A 21,038-nucleotide genomic window follows, 5' to 3' on the forward strand; every position below is an offset into this window, starting at 1 on the left:
TTTTTAGTTTTTAGTTGTTTAGTGCCTACCTATAAGTAACTAATATACTTCATATTTCAAGTGTGTTATATTATATTCACCGCATGATTGCACAAGGAACAAACAACTTGTAAGACTTGCGTCCTTCAACATGTTATATTAAACGGGTCGCCATTTATCGAGCAGCACTCACGTGCAAGTTGCGGATGGATAAGTTATAAAAAAAAAAAAGTCCCAGATGTTAAATACAAATAAGCCGCAAGAGCAAATTTGCATTGTATGATAGAGCTTATAATTTTTATATTATTGTTTTATGCACATACTGCCGCATTACAGTATTTTTTTTGCTTATAATTACCATGCAATCAAACGAATCGTTTTATCATATCATTACTTGTTTGTTCAAGTGCTACAGATTGATTTACGTTCTATGGAAGGCATCATACATTGAACACATATTAGTTTATTACAATTACGAAGTATTCTGTTGTATGCCATCAAACGGTGTATTGTAAAAACTATGCAGTCTGCCAAACGAATATTGTTATTAAGCTCAACGATTTTTGTGTGTTTAAAATTAACATTTGCTTTTCACATAAATATTCCGAAACCTGATACTGTCTACATAAGCATACCATCCGATCAATACAATAATATCCAATGGCTAGAAGACCCTAAATATACGAAATCGACGTGTGGGACGTTCAGAGCTTATGATACCGAAACGTTAGAAAAAGTAAAAAAAAAAATTATATATTATTTAAATTTTAAATTTACTTAGGTGTGAAAGAATCAAGGTAGTTGACTGAAAAAAGTTTTTCTGTTCAAGGTTGTCGGTAGATGGTATACCATTTACGTATCAAATATTCCATCAACTTCGGCTTATTGTAGTCAATTTACAAGTGAGTGTCGTATAGGTACTAAAATCGTTGCTACAGACTGTAATTAATTTAATAATTGACGATATTGTATTTCAAATTAAATTACAACTGAAAAGTTATTTAGGTTTGCAAGGTAAATTTAAAAGTAAAATCTGATTTTTGATAAACACCCGTCAAAAGAGCTACGATTCAATAAATCATTCTACATTTTGAAGAACAAACGGCACTAAAAGTTGTTTTAATATTCTTATTTCCGTGTATTAACCAAGAATATATGTATAGTTACCTATATATGCATAATCTTATGAAAGTTAACTCTAGTTAAATCATATTTATTTGCTGATATATATATATGTTTAGTTGTGAAATATATGAATATTGTATTTATGTAAATTATAAAAAAATAATATTCAACTTAATTACAAATTACCGAATATTTTTTAGATGTCCAAAGACTATGCAAATGTAGTGGAATTGATTTTACAATAGCTATAAAAGATAATGCTATTTCATTTGTCATGTTTTCAACGAATACAGTGTAAGACATTTTAATATTTATATGATTTAAAATTAAATTCAGCAATATTGATTTAAAAAACTAAAACACCTAATTGTTTCAGAGAAAAGTCCGTGACTTATGAGTTGGCAACAGCTTCATTCTTCGGAAATCGACAGTTAAACATGAATCAAATAATAATACGAAGTGAGCGTTTTGAATTTTTGAATTTGAACTTAATATCACAATAATTATTCTTGACAGTCAAATGTACATGATTATAGCACTAATTTGAAAAATAAAACTTTATCTACAATATATAAGTATAAAACAAAAATGTAATGTTTTATTCTGTGCTGTCAAAAAGTTATAAGATACTATGTTGTTGTTTAGAAGGAGAATACGAAAGAACATATTTTGAATATTGAAGGGGCACTTGGAAGACTTAAAAAAGATAACAGGAGTGTGGTCGTTGTGATGATCATTTAGGGTAGTTGATGATGTAGATTGTGCGAATGTCACACATCGAGAGGGTATTTGACTGTGTGTGTAGAAGCGGAGTTATTCAGTGAGAGGTGGCTCATCAGGTAAAACCAAAGAAGGGATATATTATGCATGAGTGATTAATGTTTTGAAGTCATGGATGAGCAAGGATGGTTTGGGAAATAGTTCTATACTAATAAGTGGGAAAATGAGGTGAGGAAGCGTTTCCCATGATTTATTCATAATTTCGTTATAAAAATCATGAGCTTAGAATTAACTTCTTAGAACTGAAATTAGACTATGGTATTTTAATACTAAGATATAATTTGAAAATGGCATGGCTTTCACTAGTAGTTCACTATCAAATTCGTTACCAGTGATTTTTATGTGGTCCAGAACACAAAAAATATAGAGTAAAGAGTAAAGACTGGTTCTGCAGAGAATAATATAAGATGTGTCTGATGCTGATTATAAGAGGACTATCATGGTTTAATGATGTATAATTGTTTATTATTTTTCTTTTTATGTTTCCGTCAAACCGTTATAGCTATTTGTCTGTTCAGGTTTTGTGTTAAAATCCAACGAGAAAATGAAAGGACTAGGAGGTTGGTATTCTTTTTCTCAATTAATTGAACAATACTATAAAATTGTTTTTTATTATAGGCTTTATAATTCCAAATGGTGTTATCGTTGATTCAGATGATTTCAAGTCTTACATAATTATGATGTTCTGCAAAGAAAGTACTTTAAACATTTATATCATATATCATAATATCTATCACAGAAGTATGTATATTTGTTTTATTATAAATCATATTATTTTATTTATAGGGGCGGTAAAACCTACTGTTATGGTTCTCGTAAATGCACTTCCTATTTCTGAAGAAATCAAGAACATAACATTAAAATATTTAACAGACAATAAAATCGATATTCAGTTAGTTAAAGTCAGTCACAAAAATTGTAGGCATGGCCAAAATATTGTAGGATACAATCATGAGTTTTGAACAGTTCTACAAAATTGTGTAAAATGTTTGAGTTGTTAAATGGTTCAAACTACGTCGTGATATACACCATATTATAAAAACACTTACGGGAATAAAAAAAAAAAATATTTAATAATCATATTCTATCGGTTTGTGTTTCAATTTATTGATCGTTAAATTGTTGAGTTTAATTTACAAGCACTTAAACGCGTTTTATTTAATATGTTAAATATTTATAAAACTAATTAAAACATTTTTACTGACAGCAGGGAACACCTATCAAAATCTGTTTGTATTAAACTGATTGATTACTTACCTACATGGTAACCGTAAGCAATAAATAGGGGAAAGTAAAAAAAAAATAGACATTTAAAAGCAGTTAAAAAAATCAGACTTTTGAGCAAAAACAACGAGTGCGGTAAATACTACTTTTCTTAAAATGTTTAACACAACCTGTCCACGAAATATTAAATAATAATTACTCATTACTTGTATATATATGAAACGCCTACTCATGTGTTTATTGATTTAATCAAGTTTTCAAACATATTATATGATAATTTACCTACAACTAGTTTTTCAAATAATATATTAATACTAAAATATAAATGCTACATCTGTGTTTTTGATTATTCCAGATTTACTTGAAAACATAATATTATTTCATTTCATACCGTTTATCAGAAAAGGAATAAATTAATATTTCTTCCTTTAGATTTGAATATCATTTAAAGTTGCATTGTTAATAACTTTGTTCTTTGACAGACTTTCGCGATCAACGTCTCGGTTTTATATTTATTTTAAGTCTCCGTTATTTATTTTTTGTTCCGAAAATCCATGGTTCAGCTTCGGGTCAAATTATTATTATTATTATTATTATTATTATTATAACTGTCTGTACCAAAATCGAAGAGATTAAAACGTGTACACAGATTTGCATGTACTCGAAACCGTCATGCGAGTTTAATGGTAAATCAGCACTTTTTTTCGTGTCTACACTGAAGTTGTTTACAGCGATGTCGTGCTCACCGAAAAATGTGATTTGTTCATTAATAGTTTTTTTTTTAAAAAAAGCATACACTTTTTGCGCAGTATCATGAACCGGACAACCTCTATGGAACTTTTACGTTAGGACCGCTGTTTGGAAATAACTTTTAAAACGGAAAGCGCCAATAAACAGGTTTGGGCGAGTTTTCGTATTTTATTTATCGTATCTTTTATAACACTCCAGTCGGCATTTGTGCAGTTACTGTTCAACCGCGAACTGTCCACGGTCGTTATTTTTATCGTTTATTTCGTTTTTATTAACCGACCGTTTTGTTGTGACAATATACTATGTATATATATGCTCAGCCTATCGATCGTTATATGCCGAGTGGCGCGGTGATGGCGTGTGGTTTAATGCGAGTGTCCGTCGATGGCGACCACTGAGATCTCGGCTCGTGTCGACGATCCTTAACAACGTAAAAAAATATATATATCTCACACAACACTTGCATATTAAACGCGACAATAAACGACAACACTTAGAGTTATTGTGACGGACCGAATGCCGGAAACATGTCTTGGGCGAACGCGCATATTATTTTGCGCCAACTATAAACAGAGACATCTACTACCTATAATACTTAAATAATATAATATCGTGAAAAAAGTATACTTGCGCGACGAAGAATTTATTATTATTTTCTAGATTATTTATGGTTTACCAGTGGCGGCGGTACCGGGGGTGAATGCAAAGGAGGGTTTGGATATGTACTGGTGTGGGTGAGGCGGGATGGAGAGAGGACCGACTGCAATGGAGGTATATTATGTGCTTGCGTGCGGGAGTGTGTGTGTGTGCGTGTGTGTGTTCGTGTGAGACAGAGTGCGCGAGTGAGAGCGTATGAGACCGTGTGAGAAAGAGGGGGGAAGGGAAATTTTGAAGCGAAAAATAAGTAAGCTGTTCAATCACGATGTTATTATCGACTGGCTGGGCGTGTTGTTGGCACGTTGAATAATTCGAGGCGATCAATCATGACAGGAGATGGTTTTCCCCGGTCCATGTATACGCACACCACCTCGTCGTTTCTCAAATCTAACTTACTCTCTCTCACTCTTTCTATTGCGCACAAACCACATACCGTTTTTACCCCCCCCCCCCCCCCCACCTCTTATCCCACAATCATCACCGGTCGTTTACCACTGTGTTCATTGCTCGTTCTAATCCCTTCCCGAAATTCTTTTACACATTTCTTTGCACTTACTGGAACAAAACGTCCGGTGTTATTGTTCAATACTCCTCTCCTTTTCTGCTCGTTAAACACACTTAACTACCTAGCTACCGACAAACGTACATACTAACCTCCACTTCCACCCATCAACACACATACGCACACACTATCTCGACACCCATTATCGCTCCGTTGCGAGTAAACAATAACTTTTGCCAAAACGAAATTATCTTCAGTATTCTCCACATGTGCATTGCAGTATATATAAATGTGTGTGTGTGTGTGTGTGTGTGTGTGTGTGTGTGAGAGAGAGTACGTTAAAATTGCTCAGATCACACTTGTAGTTTAACCTTTGCGAACGTAGAAAAGTTTTGACTAGCCGGTGCAGTTGCTGCATCTCAAAGAAGCGGGTTTCGACCGCAAGTGATTCATAAATCTCTACTACGCCTGTAAATTACCATCTCTTATACTCAACGGACTAATGTAAATTATTTACGCACACGGGCACAGCACATGACACACATATACCAAGGTTCTGCATAATGAATACTCGTATGTATTATGTGAAAACTTCCAAGATATCTATGTAATGAGTGTATTTGTATAAAATACATGATAACTTGCAGCAATGGCATAGCGTCGTGTCTAGATGTATTAAAATGTAGTGTGCGGAAGGGGTGATTTACGATATGTCTTTGAGTTTGAATAAAAAAACAAAGAATTCTACCTATGTTGCATTCAAACGCCATTCATCAAATGCGATTATTGAGTAAACGTGTACTTTTACCTGCACACGCGTAACTATGATAATGATATAATATGTTGTAAACATTACCTAGTTTTCTTGGATAATTTTCTATTTGTGTTGAGTAGCCCGAACACTCTCATTTCCTCATGGCTTGTCACCATGTCATAATACGAAACCTTTTACTAAACATTTTTTTTGTGTATATACTATTCTTATATTATTTCAAACATTAAGTTATTAAAACAAAAATAAATTTGTAAGAACGCGACAAAATAGATCTCCTTAAATTAACACAAATATTGTAGGATGCCAAAGACTGTATTTAATGAAATTATTTTTAACTGAATAAGGTATTGTAAAAATGTAAATGCATAATATAATGTAATGTTATGCTAGTGGCCTGAGTGATCGAAGTAGAAACGTATAATTTCATGATTAATAAAAAAAGAAATGTGTTATTTATGCTTATAAATTTTTGTATGACTACATTTTTTTTTTAAATTTCATCTTAGAAAGTAGGTTTTTAAATTTGTAAAAATAAAAAAATATACTTTACAATTAATATCTTCCGGTTTTCAATAATTTACATAGGTACCTACTGTTATAGTTTTAGATAAGTATAGCAACACACTATAAATATTTGTTTTTAATTTATTTATAACTTATGCAGAAATCACACCAGAAAAAAAAATATTATGTAATACTAAATAAAATATGGTTTCAAAAATTAGTGTTGTGAAAATGTATAGGTAGTTAAAAAGTAATTATATATTACGACATACGGTAGTTACGTAAAATATATTTAAATCGAATTTCGAATATAAAAAATGTAAGTTAAGGTGGTTTATTCAACTAATTTTGGTCAAATTCCTAAGGGGACAGACCTTTTATATGGATTTATTTAATTGCTATTCAATAAACCATGTAAGTTAAGGTTGGAGATTTAACCACAACATATTATATTCGATTTCATGAAAATACTTAATTTCAACATTTCAAATATGTTTGACTGACGTGTTAGACCATATATTTGTGTTGATCAGAAGATTTTTAATCATTTAATAGCATATTATATTTTACAATCTTAAATCTATACATTATTAGTATATAAGGTAAATTATATGTTACATTATATTTTGTAAGTTAACTCAAATACTAATAAATAGTTAAATATATAGAGTTTTTATAATATACATACTACACATACCTAATGAATTTCAATTTTGTTTTTTTTTTTTGAGCACTCAGAAATAATTTGAATAGTAAAAATCTTTATTACAATCCTGATTAAACAGAATATTTTATTCATAACATAATACTTTACAGTTTACATAACTCATTCACTCAAGTGTTGTTCTCGATGTTATATGTTTTTCTAGTTTTCAAAAACGTAATTACTTGTTATTTGGCATGTCAACGGTAGACATAGGAAAAAGAAAAATAAAGTAATTCAATTTTCGGTTCCAATTTAAAAGTCTTTGTTTTCTCTTTTCATTGTGTACTTAACGCTAAGTAAGTTCGTTGCCGTAAAAGTGGAAAGAAGCTATTTTTGATTTGTTTCTACCCTGTCTACAGTCAAATATTTTATTAATTTTTGTTTCAAATATTTACATTTCATTACATTATTCGTTTGTTTATATACTAGGAATATAATTACATGTTCTTAAAAAAAGTTCGAAAATTATCATGTTTTTGCACGGAATTGATTACATTTTAAAATAACTTCTGAGAGTGATATTGCGGTTAATAAGCTTTGTTGCTGAAACAATTACTGTTGTAACAAATTCAAAAGAATACCAAAACCATCAAACGTCATAAACCTAACTTGTTTTAATACTTATTTTTCTTCTCCGTCGTAATTGGATATAATTATTATTTATATTTACGAGATTAATAACGATGCAATTGAAAAAAACACAGAGAGGTAGTTCGAGAAATCATTATCGGTCCAGTAAAACAATTATAAAAAAGAAAAAGGTCTGCTTATGAATAAAGTTTCACAAGAAACAAGATTTTATGTTACATGAAGTTATTTAAAGAATGAAAACAATGTTTCTTAGAATCCTTAGATCATTAAGGACATATCTTTGCTCTCTCGATATTGTACCAGTTATATTCTTTATATAATGCGTTTGTAAGTTAAATAATGATGTTATAATATAATATAATATTATATGTTTGGCTACTAAACGTCTGAACCCGAAATAAATAATATGTGTATTATATTTTTGAGCAACATTTCTCAGAAATGATATTATTAAGTTTCTGAATTCGTGTTATAAGGCATTTATTAATACGAACTAAATTCATTTCGTTTATTTATGTAAAATGAATGTTTGAATTGTTTGTATGTTTTTAAACATTTCTCGGATAACACATTATTCAAATTCTCGCCGTATACTAAATTTCTCATTTTACACAGTTGGCGCAGAGATGTCCATATAATTACATCCACATATGTTATGTTCATTCTTAACGATAAATGGCCAACGTAACCCAGTTTGTCTGTGTCCAACATATTTATATTTTCCAGAAAGAGATAATAATTTATGTTTTTCATCCCTACATATCCCAAAACGTTGACCCTATGCTTGTTCAGGCATTTTGAGGCTAAATAACTAGAAAAAAAAACAAACAAACAAATAACTTTTTCGGGTTTTGCGAGTTTTTATCGACTTAACCATTGTCATAAGAATGTATTACCTCTGCCAAGTTTTGTGAATATCCACAAATTACACGCATTTTTAAGGTACATTTTTACCGACGTTATAGTATTGATTTCGTTTTGACCAATTTTATTAAACAACGAAGAATATAATTTTTAGTAATCATTCTCAATATCATAGTATTGATATATTTTTCGCTAGGTAATTCAATCATAGCAATATAAAATAAAACAAATATTACAAAAATAGAATTCAATAACATATAAGACATTTTAATATTACTACCTAGGTAATAATAAATTAGTTTTAATAATATGTTAAAATATGATTTTGGACACCAGTAAACCTATACAACTCGAATTAAGTTTTTGCTATAACATAGGTGTTTCAATTTGGGACAGTTAAAACAATAGTTATATTTTATATTGTAACACATATACTTACAAAAAATTAACAAATACTTGTTCTACATCAATCATATGCAATTATGAAAACCTGTTGTGAACCCCTGCACAAGCCATGGCTAATACTAACTCAACGTGATACAACTGAACTGTGACACGAGTAGCCTATTTTCAAGTCAATATGAGTAAGTAGCGAAACGTTTGGAATTTAAATTATTAAAATACAGTTCAGTTTACCAAATTTTAAACTCATATGTGTTAATTATTTTAATAAGCTTAACCAGAAATCCTATTTACTGCAGGAACTCCAAGGTGGTTAAAACCAATAAAAAATAATTCTGTGACCACCGGATTGAAACGAGAGTTACAACACAGATAGCTTAAAAGTTATTCACCTTGTGAACCATTCGTTGTTTTAGAAACGATTATTGTGTTTAAGACAAGTATTAAAAAAGAAACGTACAGAGTAGGTACTTACAATTTAACTATTTTAACATAGAAATTGTCGTTGGTATTTCAGATTGTCTTATATGACTGACTGCCTTATTAAAATGTATTGTTTGCGATGTAGAAATTATGATCGGTTGATTGACTCAATGGCCAACTGTCTAATACAACACATAATTGGCTCAATGACTGGATTTTTATACTTCAAAACATATACTTGAGTTTTTTCAAAATTCTATAAAAATCCCCTGAAAATATTATGTACATAGTTTTAATTTATCGTTAATTTTTTTTACAACTTTCAAATCAATTATTACCGATATTTTGAGCGAATTTCACAATGTCTACGATCGGTGAATAATAAGTAACCCAATTAAAAGTTTTTAATATTAATGAATATATATTGTTATTATTGTAAAGTAAAGATGAATTGAAAGCAAAAAATAAAAATAAAAATAAAAATGTTATTAAAGAATTCAAACCATTAAACACAGCCATGGAAAAAGGGCAGAATAACTAAATCCCTGTCTGAAAGGGTGTTTAGGGATTAATACTCCCTCCAAAGTTAAATTATAGTATTAAATTATGATTACTACATATTATATAAGCTATATGCTACCAATTATAAGATAAATAATTTATATAAAAATGTTAATGAATATTTAATTTAATCGGCTTACATCCTCTTCATAACTAGTACTTAGTCAACGTCTGAACGTTGATTTTTTAAATTTAACAGAAAGAAAAACAACGTTTTACATAACAGTTAACTAACTGATTTCGATAAGCCTAACTTAACCTTCTGATAATGTTATTCCAATGAATCAGAACTTAACTATCGTTAATAATATTTTATCAAGAACATAAAATGTTGAAATACACAACATTTAATATAGACTTGATAGTCAAATTATATCAATTATTTTCAAAATCGTTCGCCATGTCCTTAATACTTAATTTTTATCGTGAAAAGGTCATATTATAGGACATTATTTTGCTGTACAATATTTTAATAGATTGTATGGTGGTGTAACGAAATATATTTATGTACTCATTTCTACGGTTGCCTCATTTAGTAGTAGAAAAGGTTTTAATTACTTGTCAATATGTTTTTAACAGCGTCTACTCCAGAAACACATTAGATATCAACGCACACAACAATATGAACCTACTTACTTGTATTAAAGATGTTGAACATTTTCGAATAATACAAAACTCGAGTTTTTGTATGAGTTTAATAAATTACATTAGTTTTGTTTTCTAAAATTGTTGTACTTGTGAAACAATGTCAACTACCTTCGGCGCTTGGTGAGAACGGAGAAGGAGGGTTTAAAAAAAAAAATACCGTGGAGAGTTTTTGTTCGGAAAAAGTGTAATTTTGACGATTGACAAGGAGGGGGACTAGACGCCAGCGGCACCAGCGGCTTCAAAGTTCATTTTAAAAATTGCTGTGTACAACTAGAGTCGTAAATTATCGGTTTTAGTTTCGAAACGAACGACGTGTTTGCGAGGCGTAACGACATTTTTACGCGTGTTCCTCCTCTTTCGTCACGGCATTTTTAATACAAAAACTTTCACGTTATTCACGCGCGACATTCTCAAAGGCTTTGCATCTGTTTGGTCGACGAGAGTAAGCCTAAGCCCAAATCATACGTGGGGTGGATGGGTCAAATAGAGGGTGAGAGAGAAACAGTGGTACGGCGAGAAACGAAACAGAAACGGAGAAGAAGTAATTTGCAATGGAATTTCACGAGAAAGAAACGATATCATCGTGTTTAACGCTTTTTGCAGACCATTTTTAGGACACGAGTAATTAGGAATTCTCCGATTTAATTAAAATAAACGCCCGTGAACCTCCACTTTCCTGTAGATCAGTTTCAGCTGTTTTAACGGTTTGGAATGGATCGTGCACAGGCACCTATTGGATACCATGGGCCAAACAAAATGGTGTCAACAACCTACGAACAATTTCAATAGGTACGACTGTTATGGCATTATACGAATTTCATTCGTCTAGTTTCACCAAAAAATGTACTCTCCAGTCCTCGCCAACAATCTATTTCAGGCCCATTATGTATACAGACACATTTGATTAATTTACCAGCTTAACGAGAGAGACATTGTAAGCACCTTTAAAGGGATTATAGTCAGATGCCAAAGTGGTTATCAACTCGATTCAACATTCTAAGAACACACTTGAAGTTTGGCTAACTTTTTCTCAGAAACCCTGTTTATCAAATGGCTAAATGTGCTACAAAACTTCTTCTTCATTCGTAAGCCTCGGTCATTCTTAATTGTGAGAGCATCAAAGCAGATCAAGTCCCCAGGCCAAGCACTTTTATGTTTAACGTTTCCTGTTGTACGTTTATAAATATATGTCGTCAATTTAAAAATGAAAAGTTTTTAATTTGACATTATTTTATCATCCATAGTCATGTACAACAAGAATATTCAGTCAATCATGCGGTAGTATGGACTATGCAGTTATATATATATATATTTCTCTGTTTTTTAACATATTTTAATTTTAATGGTAGGTGCTCATCCCCATGAAAGTTCTATGGCATAAGAAGTATAATAAAACAGTAATAATATAATATTTGATTATTAATTGTTTTATCATTATTGTTATTATATTAATTAGCAGGGCTCATTTGTTTAGTGCTGGATGATATAGAAATTCATTTCAAGGTACCATATGGTTAAGTATGTGAAGTTTTATTTTGCCCATTTGGCATATTTATGCGTTTTTATATTTTGTTGGGCATATGTTGTTTATAATTTCATATTCAATTGATTCAAATTATTATATTAACGAGCATTTCTTGATTGAAATGCTATGAAAAAAAACAAAAAGTTTATGAAAAATGTAGGTATTGGAATTGTAGCAACGTAGTAAAAACCTAAGTAAAAACCTTTTAAAACTATGAATGGATATTTCTTGTAATTTCAAAAATGTCTTATGATTTTAATCCGCATATTTTTAGTGTTTAGTTTTAGATTTTTGATGCACATAAAATAGGTATAAATGCATATTTCTGAAATTTTTAAAGTATCATATTATACTAGGTATTCAATATTATTTAAATCCGTATTTTTTTAGTGTTTAGTGCATAATTATTAACTGCACGCTTATTTAGGAATTTTTTAGGCATGCACCTACGAGCCCTGTTGATTAGTGTCCACTATGACTGGACGTTTTATAATAAGAGTAATAACTATTTGTATCTACCGAGTAATTTAAGCTTATAATTAGGTTATGATATGATACTAAACATTTATTAATTTATTTTAACTTTGAGTTTTAATAGAAAATAATTTTAATGTTAATGTTGTCGAAATTAAAGTCATAGTGTACACCAACATTAAGATTCTAATATTTATATTCATCTATTATGTAGTACTTGTGACGTACCTTTGTAGTTACTAAAAATAATTTATTTGGCATTATGAAATCTCCAAGACGAATTGTTCTTATCATTATTATAATTATTTTATCCTCTCACAGTTGCATACAACAAAATGTATTTATACGGTTAATATTTCTTTTACTTTAAATGTAAAAATATATTATCATTTATTTTAATTTAATTTAATTTAACCTGAATACATAACTGTTTTTAAGTATCTGTATTGAAGATAATCACTGAAAGTAAAAATTAAACTAAGAAGTTAAGTAAATAATGAGCAATATCATAAAAAAATATAGATACATTTATTGTTAATGAATACAAATGATTAATGTAACATGTAGAATCGTTTATTAAAATGAATAGGTACCATACAATAATATTATATGTATGATACATTTTTAAGAAGACTATTTTGTTAAATAAACAATTTATCACAGTATGCATTTTTATTATACTAAATTGTACATATTGTGTAACGCAAGTATGCACAAAAACAAAAAAAAAAAATTTCTTATAATGTTGAATTTATGTATTTATTGACTTTTAATCATACAAATGGTATTTCAATGTTGATTTTATGCATACAAAAAAAATTCAACTCAATAAATTAATGTTTAATATTAGTGTTTTAGTAGTTTCCTGTAAAATTACTTTACTAATCGTTGTAATAATTCAATTATTTGCAGTGAAAAGATTTTTATAGCTTCATTTAATTTCCTAATTTCATTGTTCACAAGATTTAAACAAGTTGTTTTAAACTTAAATTACTTTTCAACAATTATTGTATTGTTGCTCATCATTACCCGTTGTATAATTATATGGTAATCAGTGGTATAATTGGTTTTTTTTTACTGTAATCACATGGCATATCATGCTAACCCCTTATACAATACCTCAAATAATATGGAGTACATTATTTTACTAAAACGTATTTTGAAATATTTGAAAGAAATCACAATTATTCCTATTATTAATTCAGATAATATAATACAAAATATATTAGCAAATAATGATTTCAAACAACAGATGCTACATATGGAGTATAATAACATTTACAACTGGTAAACACTTAAAATACGTTAGAGTATTTTTAGAAAATAAAAAAAAAAAACAAAAAAAAACAATAATAACTATACTATAAAAATAAAAAATAATGTTTACCTACTCAATATATTAATATTTTATTGTGAAATACTAAATATCAGTTTTAAGCGATAAAAATGATTTTTCTTTTTATAAAGTTCTGTCACAATAGTCGTGGTATCTGGCATTTAAAATAAAAATGTACTCACGCCATAATATAATATGCCATCCAAATTATAATATACACGCTAAGGCACAAAAGAAACTTTAATTATACTACTTCTACTACAGTACATACTTATTAAAATATTTTGTTTTTATAAATAAAACCTATTCATTCAACTTTTCAAATGTAACTGACTGTCAAGCACCTACATTGCGTTATTCTATACTATAGATAGCAATAAATACTTCAACTTTATGTTCCGGTTGGATGCACGTACCTAGCTAAAAACTGTCATGTTTTGTAATTTTAGTAGCTGTTTAAAAAAAAAAAAAACAGAAATTAATTAACAAAAATGACGAGTTTTATGCAAAAACTACTATAAATCAGAACTTTCAAGTTTGTATTTACACGCAACAAATTTGACTTATTCGTTTGATTGTTTTTTTTTTTTTTTTTGATATGTTTATTTTATTTTAAAATTATAAATTATTTCAAGTAGGTTATGAATTTATGATAACGAATATTTTATATAATGTCCCTCTAAAACTCAGGATTGGTCGTTTTCACATAAACTACTGGCCATTCATATCATACTGATTATAAATCGTGACCTAACTACGGGCGTCAGGGAATGTATATAGTTTGACTTCGATTCAATTTCGCGTCGTTAATCTTTGATAGTGCGCTTATATAGCTATACGAATTTCTCAGTCAGTTGGTTAAATAATCCTACATGTAGAACTATGGATGGGAAAATAAATTATCGTATGTAATTTTTCATTGTTTTCAAATTGTTCGTTGTGTTATCGATACTACGATATTATTGTACCACGTAGTTCTATTGGTTTTTGTCTGTTCCTTATACGACGGTTTTAACAATTTATTATAGGGAATAGATTTTCTAAGGGAATAAGGGATTCACAAGTTATATGGAGTTATCAGCGGATTCACGTTGTATAATATAATGTCTGTAGTGTTTATATCACTAAATCTGAGTATTGATGTGGTATGTAGCAAATCGTTGCGTATATCATAATGCAATATGAATGTGCAATTGTAAATTATTTGTATACTTCTTAAAATTATATAGCCACATAGAATAGAATATTACGCAAGATGTTGAAAATGATTTTTAAACTCTAATAGGTATAGGAAAAAAAGCAAACTCCAAAATGTGTTCAAATAAGACGAGGTCAAACGTAATATTCGTAAGTGTGTGTGTGTGTGTGTGTGTGCATGTGCATGTGTGTTGTTTGTCTGTAAACCGAAATTTGTAAAATATGTGGGACAAGGAAGCGTCTTATCATCTTTAAAAACTCAACAGAGAAAGTAATTTCTTAATTACCTTAATAAATATTATCGTAAATGAATTTTAGTCTAAAAATAGTTAATAAATGTTATATTTTAAAATATTAATCACGATTTTTTTCTTATAAATTATTAAACAGATGACTTTCATTTAAATATTGTTACATCTATATCAATATTTTAAGGAGTAGTACTTTTGAGTTTTTTGATTATGTGTGCTAAGGACTATTATAGGCCCTAGATTAAAAGTGGAAGATATCAATATTGATTAGAAAATTGTACTAATCAATTATCATTTTATAATATTTGTTCAAAAATTGCAGAGTATGTAAGTAGAATACACATACATATTATATCTACTTGTACTTTTATATAAATATATTTTCCTTAACAAATACACTTTAACAACTCAGAAACTACTTGTTCCATAAATTGACAATTTACAGTAAGAAAGGTGTGTGTTATTTGAAAAATAAAGTTCTTATCGCCACTGAGATACTTGGAAGGATACTTATTAAAAGTATGGCTTTTTAAATAAATACAAATTTCAAAAATCTAAATTTTTACAAATTCATTTTCAAATATATGTTGCTTTCGTTTTCATTGAACACAGTACATAAATTACGTCATTAAGTTGTATGTATTATAAACTGTAGGATCAGATACTCTGACGTCATACTATAAATGAAATAAATTTAATATGAGGTTAAACCTTCTTAAAACAAATTTTTCCTCCCTTAAAAATTGTTCAAGTTACGGCTATTTCGTGGAAAGGCATTTATAATGAGTCATTATTAATGACTATAATTGAAAAGGTTGACATTTACATATCAATGATAATATTATGTATTACATAGTTGTTTCAGTCATCTTCTATCGATGGGGTTCCAATATTAAAACGGTCGATGCATGTAAAATATAACTACACGCTTATTATAGTTGTATGAATAGAAATTATAAAAATAAAAAAAATCCGTAATTAATAATATTAATACATTAATCACATTTGCCTGCATGATCCTTTTATCAAAATGGGTGTAACGTACTGCGGCTTTTTGTTGATAGTATGAAATTTATTTATCGAGATTTTTTTTTTAATAAATGGCTCAAATAATTTGTGTTATATTATATTTTTGGAACACATTTTTACGTTCATTTAAAACGTAATTTCTCATTTGTTTTAGTCACTTTTAAAAATTAAAAAAAAATTAACAAGAAATCGGGGATGTCCCTTTGCTATAAAGATGTCGAGGTTATACCATCGAATAGGTAACTATAATATATGTTTGTGTGAAATTTGAACTCAATGCTAATCATTTCATGTAAAACACAATTCTGAGCAGTAGTTAGGCTATATTTCCAAGGATATTTTATTATAGATTTATATTGGTATTCGTAATACGGTAGGTTGAACTAATTTTAGCCAAAACAAATGGGATATATTATAATATACCATTATAGTAATGAAGTTATTATAATATAATATTACTATCTAAAATTAGCTATTATAAGTAAAAACTGTGAACCACAGGATTCAAGTCACTACCATAAAATATTTTTAAATCCCAACAAATCAACTAAAATCATTATTTTTCATTCAAGTGTCCAGTTTCATAGAAATTGGAACATAAAATTGTCATAAAAATATTCATTTTAGATATTTAATTTTCTGCTAGGACAACTTGGAAGATACCATTTATATTGAAGTTGTAGCTATTCTAATTTAAAACTTTATAATTAAAAAATAATTTGAAAATTTTAACGCATTTTGTCAAAATTAAAATTTTAAATGCTTATGTAAAAAAAACTTATAAATTTTGGTAACTATGAATTTTTAAAGTGTTTAAATCAATAGGTATAACTACATTTTATTACCAATCATGAGTTGATTAAAATACATTGTAGCACGCTTATACTAGTCATGTATGTAATTAAGACATACATTTATAAATTTAATTTAGTTTATTTATAATTTCTATAGATTTTTTAATTTCGAAACAAAGTTAATTTAAACTTTTCATAATATCTCACATGTATTAAATATACATACTATACATATGTTGTGGAAATATTTATTTAATGGCGCAGTGAAAGTCGGAAAATAAAATGTATTGATTTTCGATGAAGTTTTGTTCTTGTATAAACAACACGGAAATGTTAAATTATTTCGTAACACGCGTTCCACTGGTTTATCGCTTTGCAATAGGTTGTTAATAGAAATTATGTAATTATTATTTTCCATTTTTAAATTTATACAAACCAGGGAAATCATAGTCTGAAGTGTAAGTGTCAAGCACTTATAGTCATTAAGTAGGACTCTTTAACTGGTATTTTATTAATTGTAAACGAATAATAATATTATACTCAGAAACGGTCGTTGCATACTAAGAATATTTTATTATATTAAACTAAATTATAGTTATTTATATTTATACTAGTAATAGGAGAGGTGTAACTAATGATTAACAAAAACAAAATTGCATATACCTAAGTATTCTACAATGATTATTTCAACACATTATTGTATCATAAAATATTACTAGGTAGCTCTACAGACGCGCCGGTGAGGTATAGAACGAAGTGAATAGATTCATGGTACAAATAGCTTAATGAAAACTAAATATTTTTAAAAATGTGTATTGTAAACAATAATATAGGTTCCTAATAGCAAAAAGTGCCCTTATAAATTCCGTGATGTTGAATTAAAACAAAATAATTAAAATCGTTATTCTTTGATAAAATATGAAATTTTATTAAAATTCAAAATTCAAATGCTTTTAAAATAAACTGCGTCAATATTGTATATTATTAAAATTTTATGAATACAATTTATAAAGCACCTATATTATTTTAAAAAGCTTTTTGACTGAGAAACAAAATTTTTACCAGTAATTTTAGAAAAAAAATTTCGTTAACTTAAAACATCTATGAACTGCCTAAAACGAAACTAAACATTTAATGCTTAGTGATTATAAAAAAAATTATAATTCAATAATTTATAAAATGTTTTATGTTTCTAAGATTAATATATTTTTTTAAAATTAATAGAATCGTATGATGGTAACACATTGTTGAATATTTAATGTCATCAAATTCGTTTTTTTTTTTCATTTTTGTTCAAACGTTATTAAAGAAGCTTATTAATTAAATCTTAAAGTTTTTGGTGTTAAAATAACAATTTGTTTCAATTTTAAAATGTTTATTAGAAAAAATTAGCAATTCGTTTATAAGTCAAAGCAGTTTAAGTGATGGTCAGGTTTAACAGAAGCAGAAAAAAACTGGAACGTGAACTTGAGGCGAAGGGATCCAGTGACTGTACTTTGTGAATCTTAATATAATTTTTATTTTTTACATAATATTTCGTGTTTTTGATAAGTATGGCAAGAATATGTTGAACATTAAATTTTTTTAAAAATAATTTTGTGTACCTATATATTTTTAACAGAATACCCTACAAGGAACTATGTATCAGTTCATTGTTAAACTTTTTTAATCACAAAAAAATTATATCATAAATTCATAAAAAAAAAAAAATTCAAATTCAAATGTCTATAAATAACACATACAGATCTAATAACACTAATATAGTTTTATTAAATATTAGGTCTGGTAGTGAATCAAATAAAAGTATATCGTGAATATTTAAAATCACTGCAACTTTTCATTTTAGAATTACAACAAATAAACTATGTTTTCGATTTTGACAAAAATTGATTTGACTGTTTATTTTGAAAAGTACTAAATTATTATTTTTGACTCTCCCCCTCCAAAAAATATAAGTATATTATATGCATTGAAGTCGGTGATTGAAGCATTTTTTCTTGTATAAAACATATACAGTTTCACACACACACACACACACACACGCACAAACTACACAAACTGTGTTACTAGTAAACATCGTAACTGACCAGGAGAATGGAGGTTGTACGGTGTTATTCAATTGAGGTTTTTATTATGTATCTATACACGATACCATATATAAAAGCATAAATGAAATTGATTAGGACCTTATTAAAGGGAACAAATTACATTGATGAAGTGCTTTTGAAAGAAGAGGGGACAAAAAAGAATAAAGGGCTAACCTGGAAAAGTATAATACAGTGATATTAAAAATGTTATTGAAAATATTGGGATGTCTGGTATATACCTAAGCAATAGAACCTTTACCAGTGTATTATGTTTTATTTAACGAAAAAACGATGATAGAGAAGATAGTATGATAATATATTGAAATAAAGCTTAAAACAGATTAATGTACTAGACATGTTCAGAAAGAATAGATGATATAATAATACAAAAATATTATTTTACAATAGTATTATATTAACCTATAGACAAATATAATATAATATTGTATTGTTTTCATTAAAAAACTTGTTGATTTCTTTTATGTGAATGTAGTGTGTATTAAAGTTAGATTCTTATGAATAAATTAATATCATTTTAAATTAACAAGTCGATTTTTATTCATTTCCCATTAAAAATAATTCAGGAACACACTATTATGGTCTATTTAACTACCTATAGTTTTTCTGCGTACAATATTTGTTAATCAATTTAGATGCGCTATAATATATTTCGTATTCTCTAAATTGGTATAGGTTATTTCAAATAACATAATATAATCCATATTGGTTTACCATAAAATACACATGTTCATAAAATATTATTATTTGTTTTGATGGACGAACAATAAAGTTTACTAGGTAATTCTAAATGTACGTAGTAATGGTTTATCGTAAAAATATACAGAAACGATTATAAATGTAGAGAAATAAGAGAAAACCATTATTAACCTATGCAAGCACAATCATTATGTTGGTATGAGAGATACATCATTGTATTTTATAATGGAGTGTACTAGACGGATTTCATATTTGGTTGTTTTGGGTATACCTTCATGTAGGTAAATTTTGAATAAAAACCGTTTTGTTAAATTAAATAATATGGTGTATAATTAAATTCATCGGTATTATTTTAAAGTATATTAAATAGATACATAAATTGGGTGGATACATCAACAAAAAAATGAACTTGTAGATTAATAATAAATAATTATCGCTTTAAAATCAAAACGCGTGACAAAAACCTAAACCTACATGTTAGTGTAAATAAACCTATTAGGTAAACTATTCTCGTATAAGAGTGTTAAAAACCGAAATGTATAAGTATAACAGTTAAAACTGATAATATAAGAGAAAATAATCTTGTTGACGTAATTTTTATTTCTTTACATTTATTTGAAATAATATGTATAACTAAAATTCATTGTGTGTTGTGCAAATGGATTTGTATATTTTAAGGGAAAAGAACCGGAAATAACATTTTACAGTAAATTATTAATATCGCGTATGAAGAACTTAACTCGGTAAACTTCATAATGAAACGTTGACCATAGCATTTAACCTATGTCGTATACGCCACGCAAAGGCTTATGACGTATATAACAGATATCTTTCGGTTTCCGATTCTCTAACCGCCCGCCAAACAAGTAAATTATCGATACCCGTTGTATGAACTTTATTTAAATTATTCTTTTGGTGACCACGATGACGAGTACTGCACAAAAGATAATTAAACGAGGTCCAAACAGGTTTTACACAATACAACTCTAAAGTTACTTTACTCTCTAACAACTGACCACGATAACGAGTACTGGATGTTTGAGAGTGAGATATCTTTAACCTAGGCAAAGTCTTACTCTTTCTCGACTGACCACGATAACGAGTACTGGACGAGAAAGTAAGTATTACAGTGTCTTA

The 21,038-nt window shown here is 28.3% G+C and overlaps 1 protein-coding gene across 1 annotated transcript; it reads left to right on the top strand.

Moving 5' to 3' along the window:
• The first annotated feature begins 405 nt into the window (after window positions 1-405).
• Window positions 406-3,187, top strand: LOC111035306. The gene is made up of 7 exons (XM_022316870.1): window positions 406-715; window positions 809-881; window positions 1,305-1,398; window positions 1,481-1,563; window positions 2,403-2,444; window positions 2,503-2,580; window positions 2,671-3,187. Exons 1-7 carry the CDS (start codon window positions 500-502, stop codon window positions 2,844-2,846), a joined length of 762 nt encoding a protein of 253 aa, XP_022172562.1. The 5' UTR covers window positions 406-499; the 3' UTR covers window positions 2,847-3,187.
• Window positions 3,188-21,038: the final 17,851 nt, after the last annotated feature.

The sequence above is a fragment of the Myzus persicae genome, unplaced genomic scaffold (genome assembly GCF_001856785.1).
Source record: "Myzus persicae strain clone G006 unplaced genomic scaffold, MPER_G0061.0, whole genome shotgun sequence".
NCBI classification, from domain to species: domain Eukaryota; kingdom Metazoa; phylum Arthropoda; class Insecta; order Hemiptera; family Aphididae; genus Myzus; species Myzus persicae.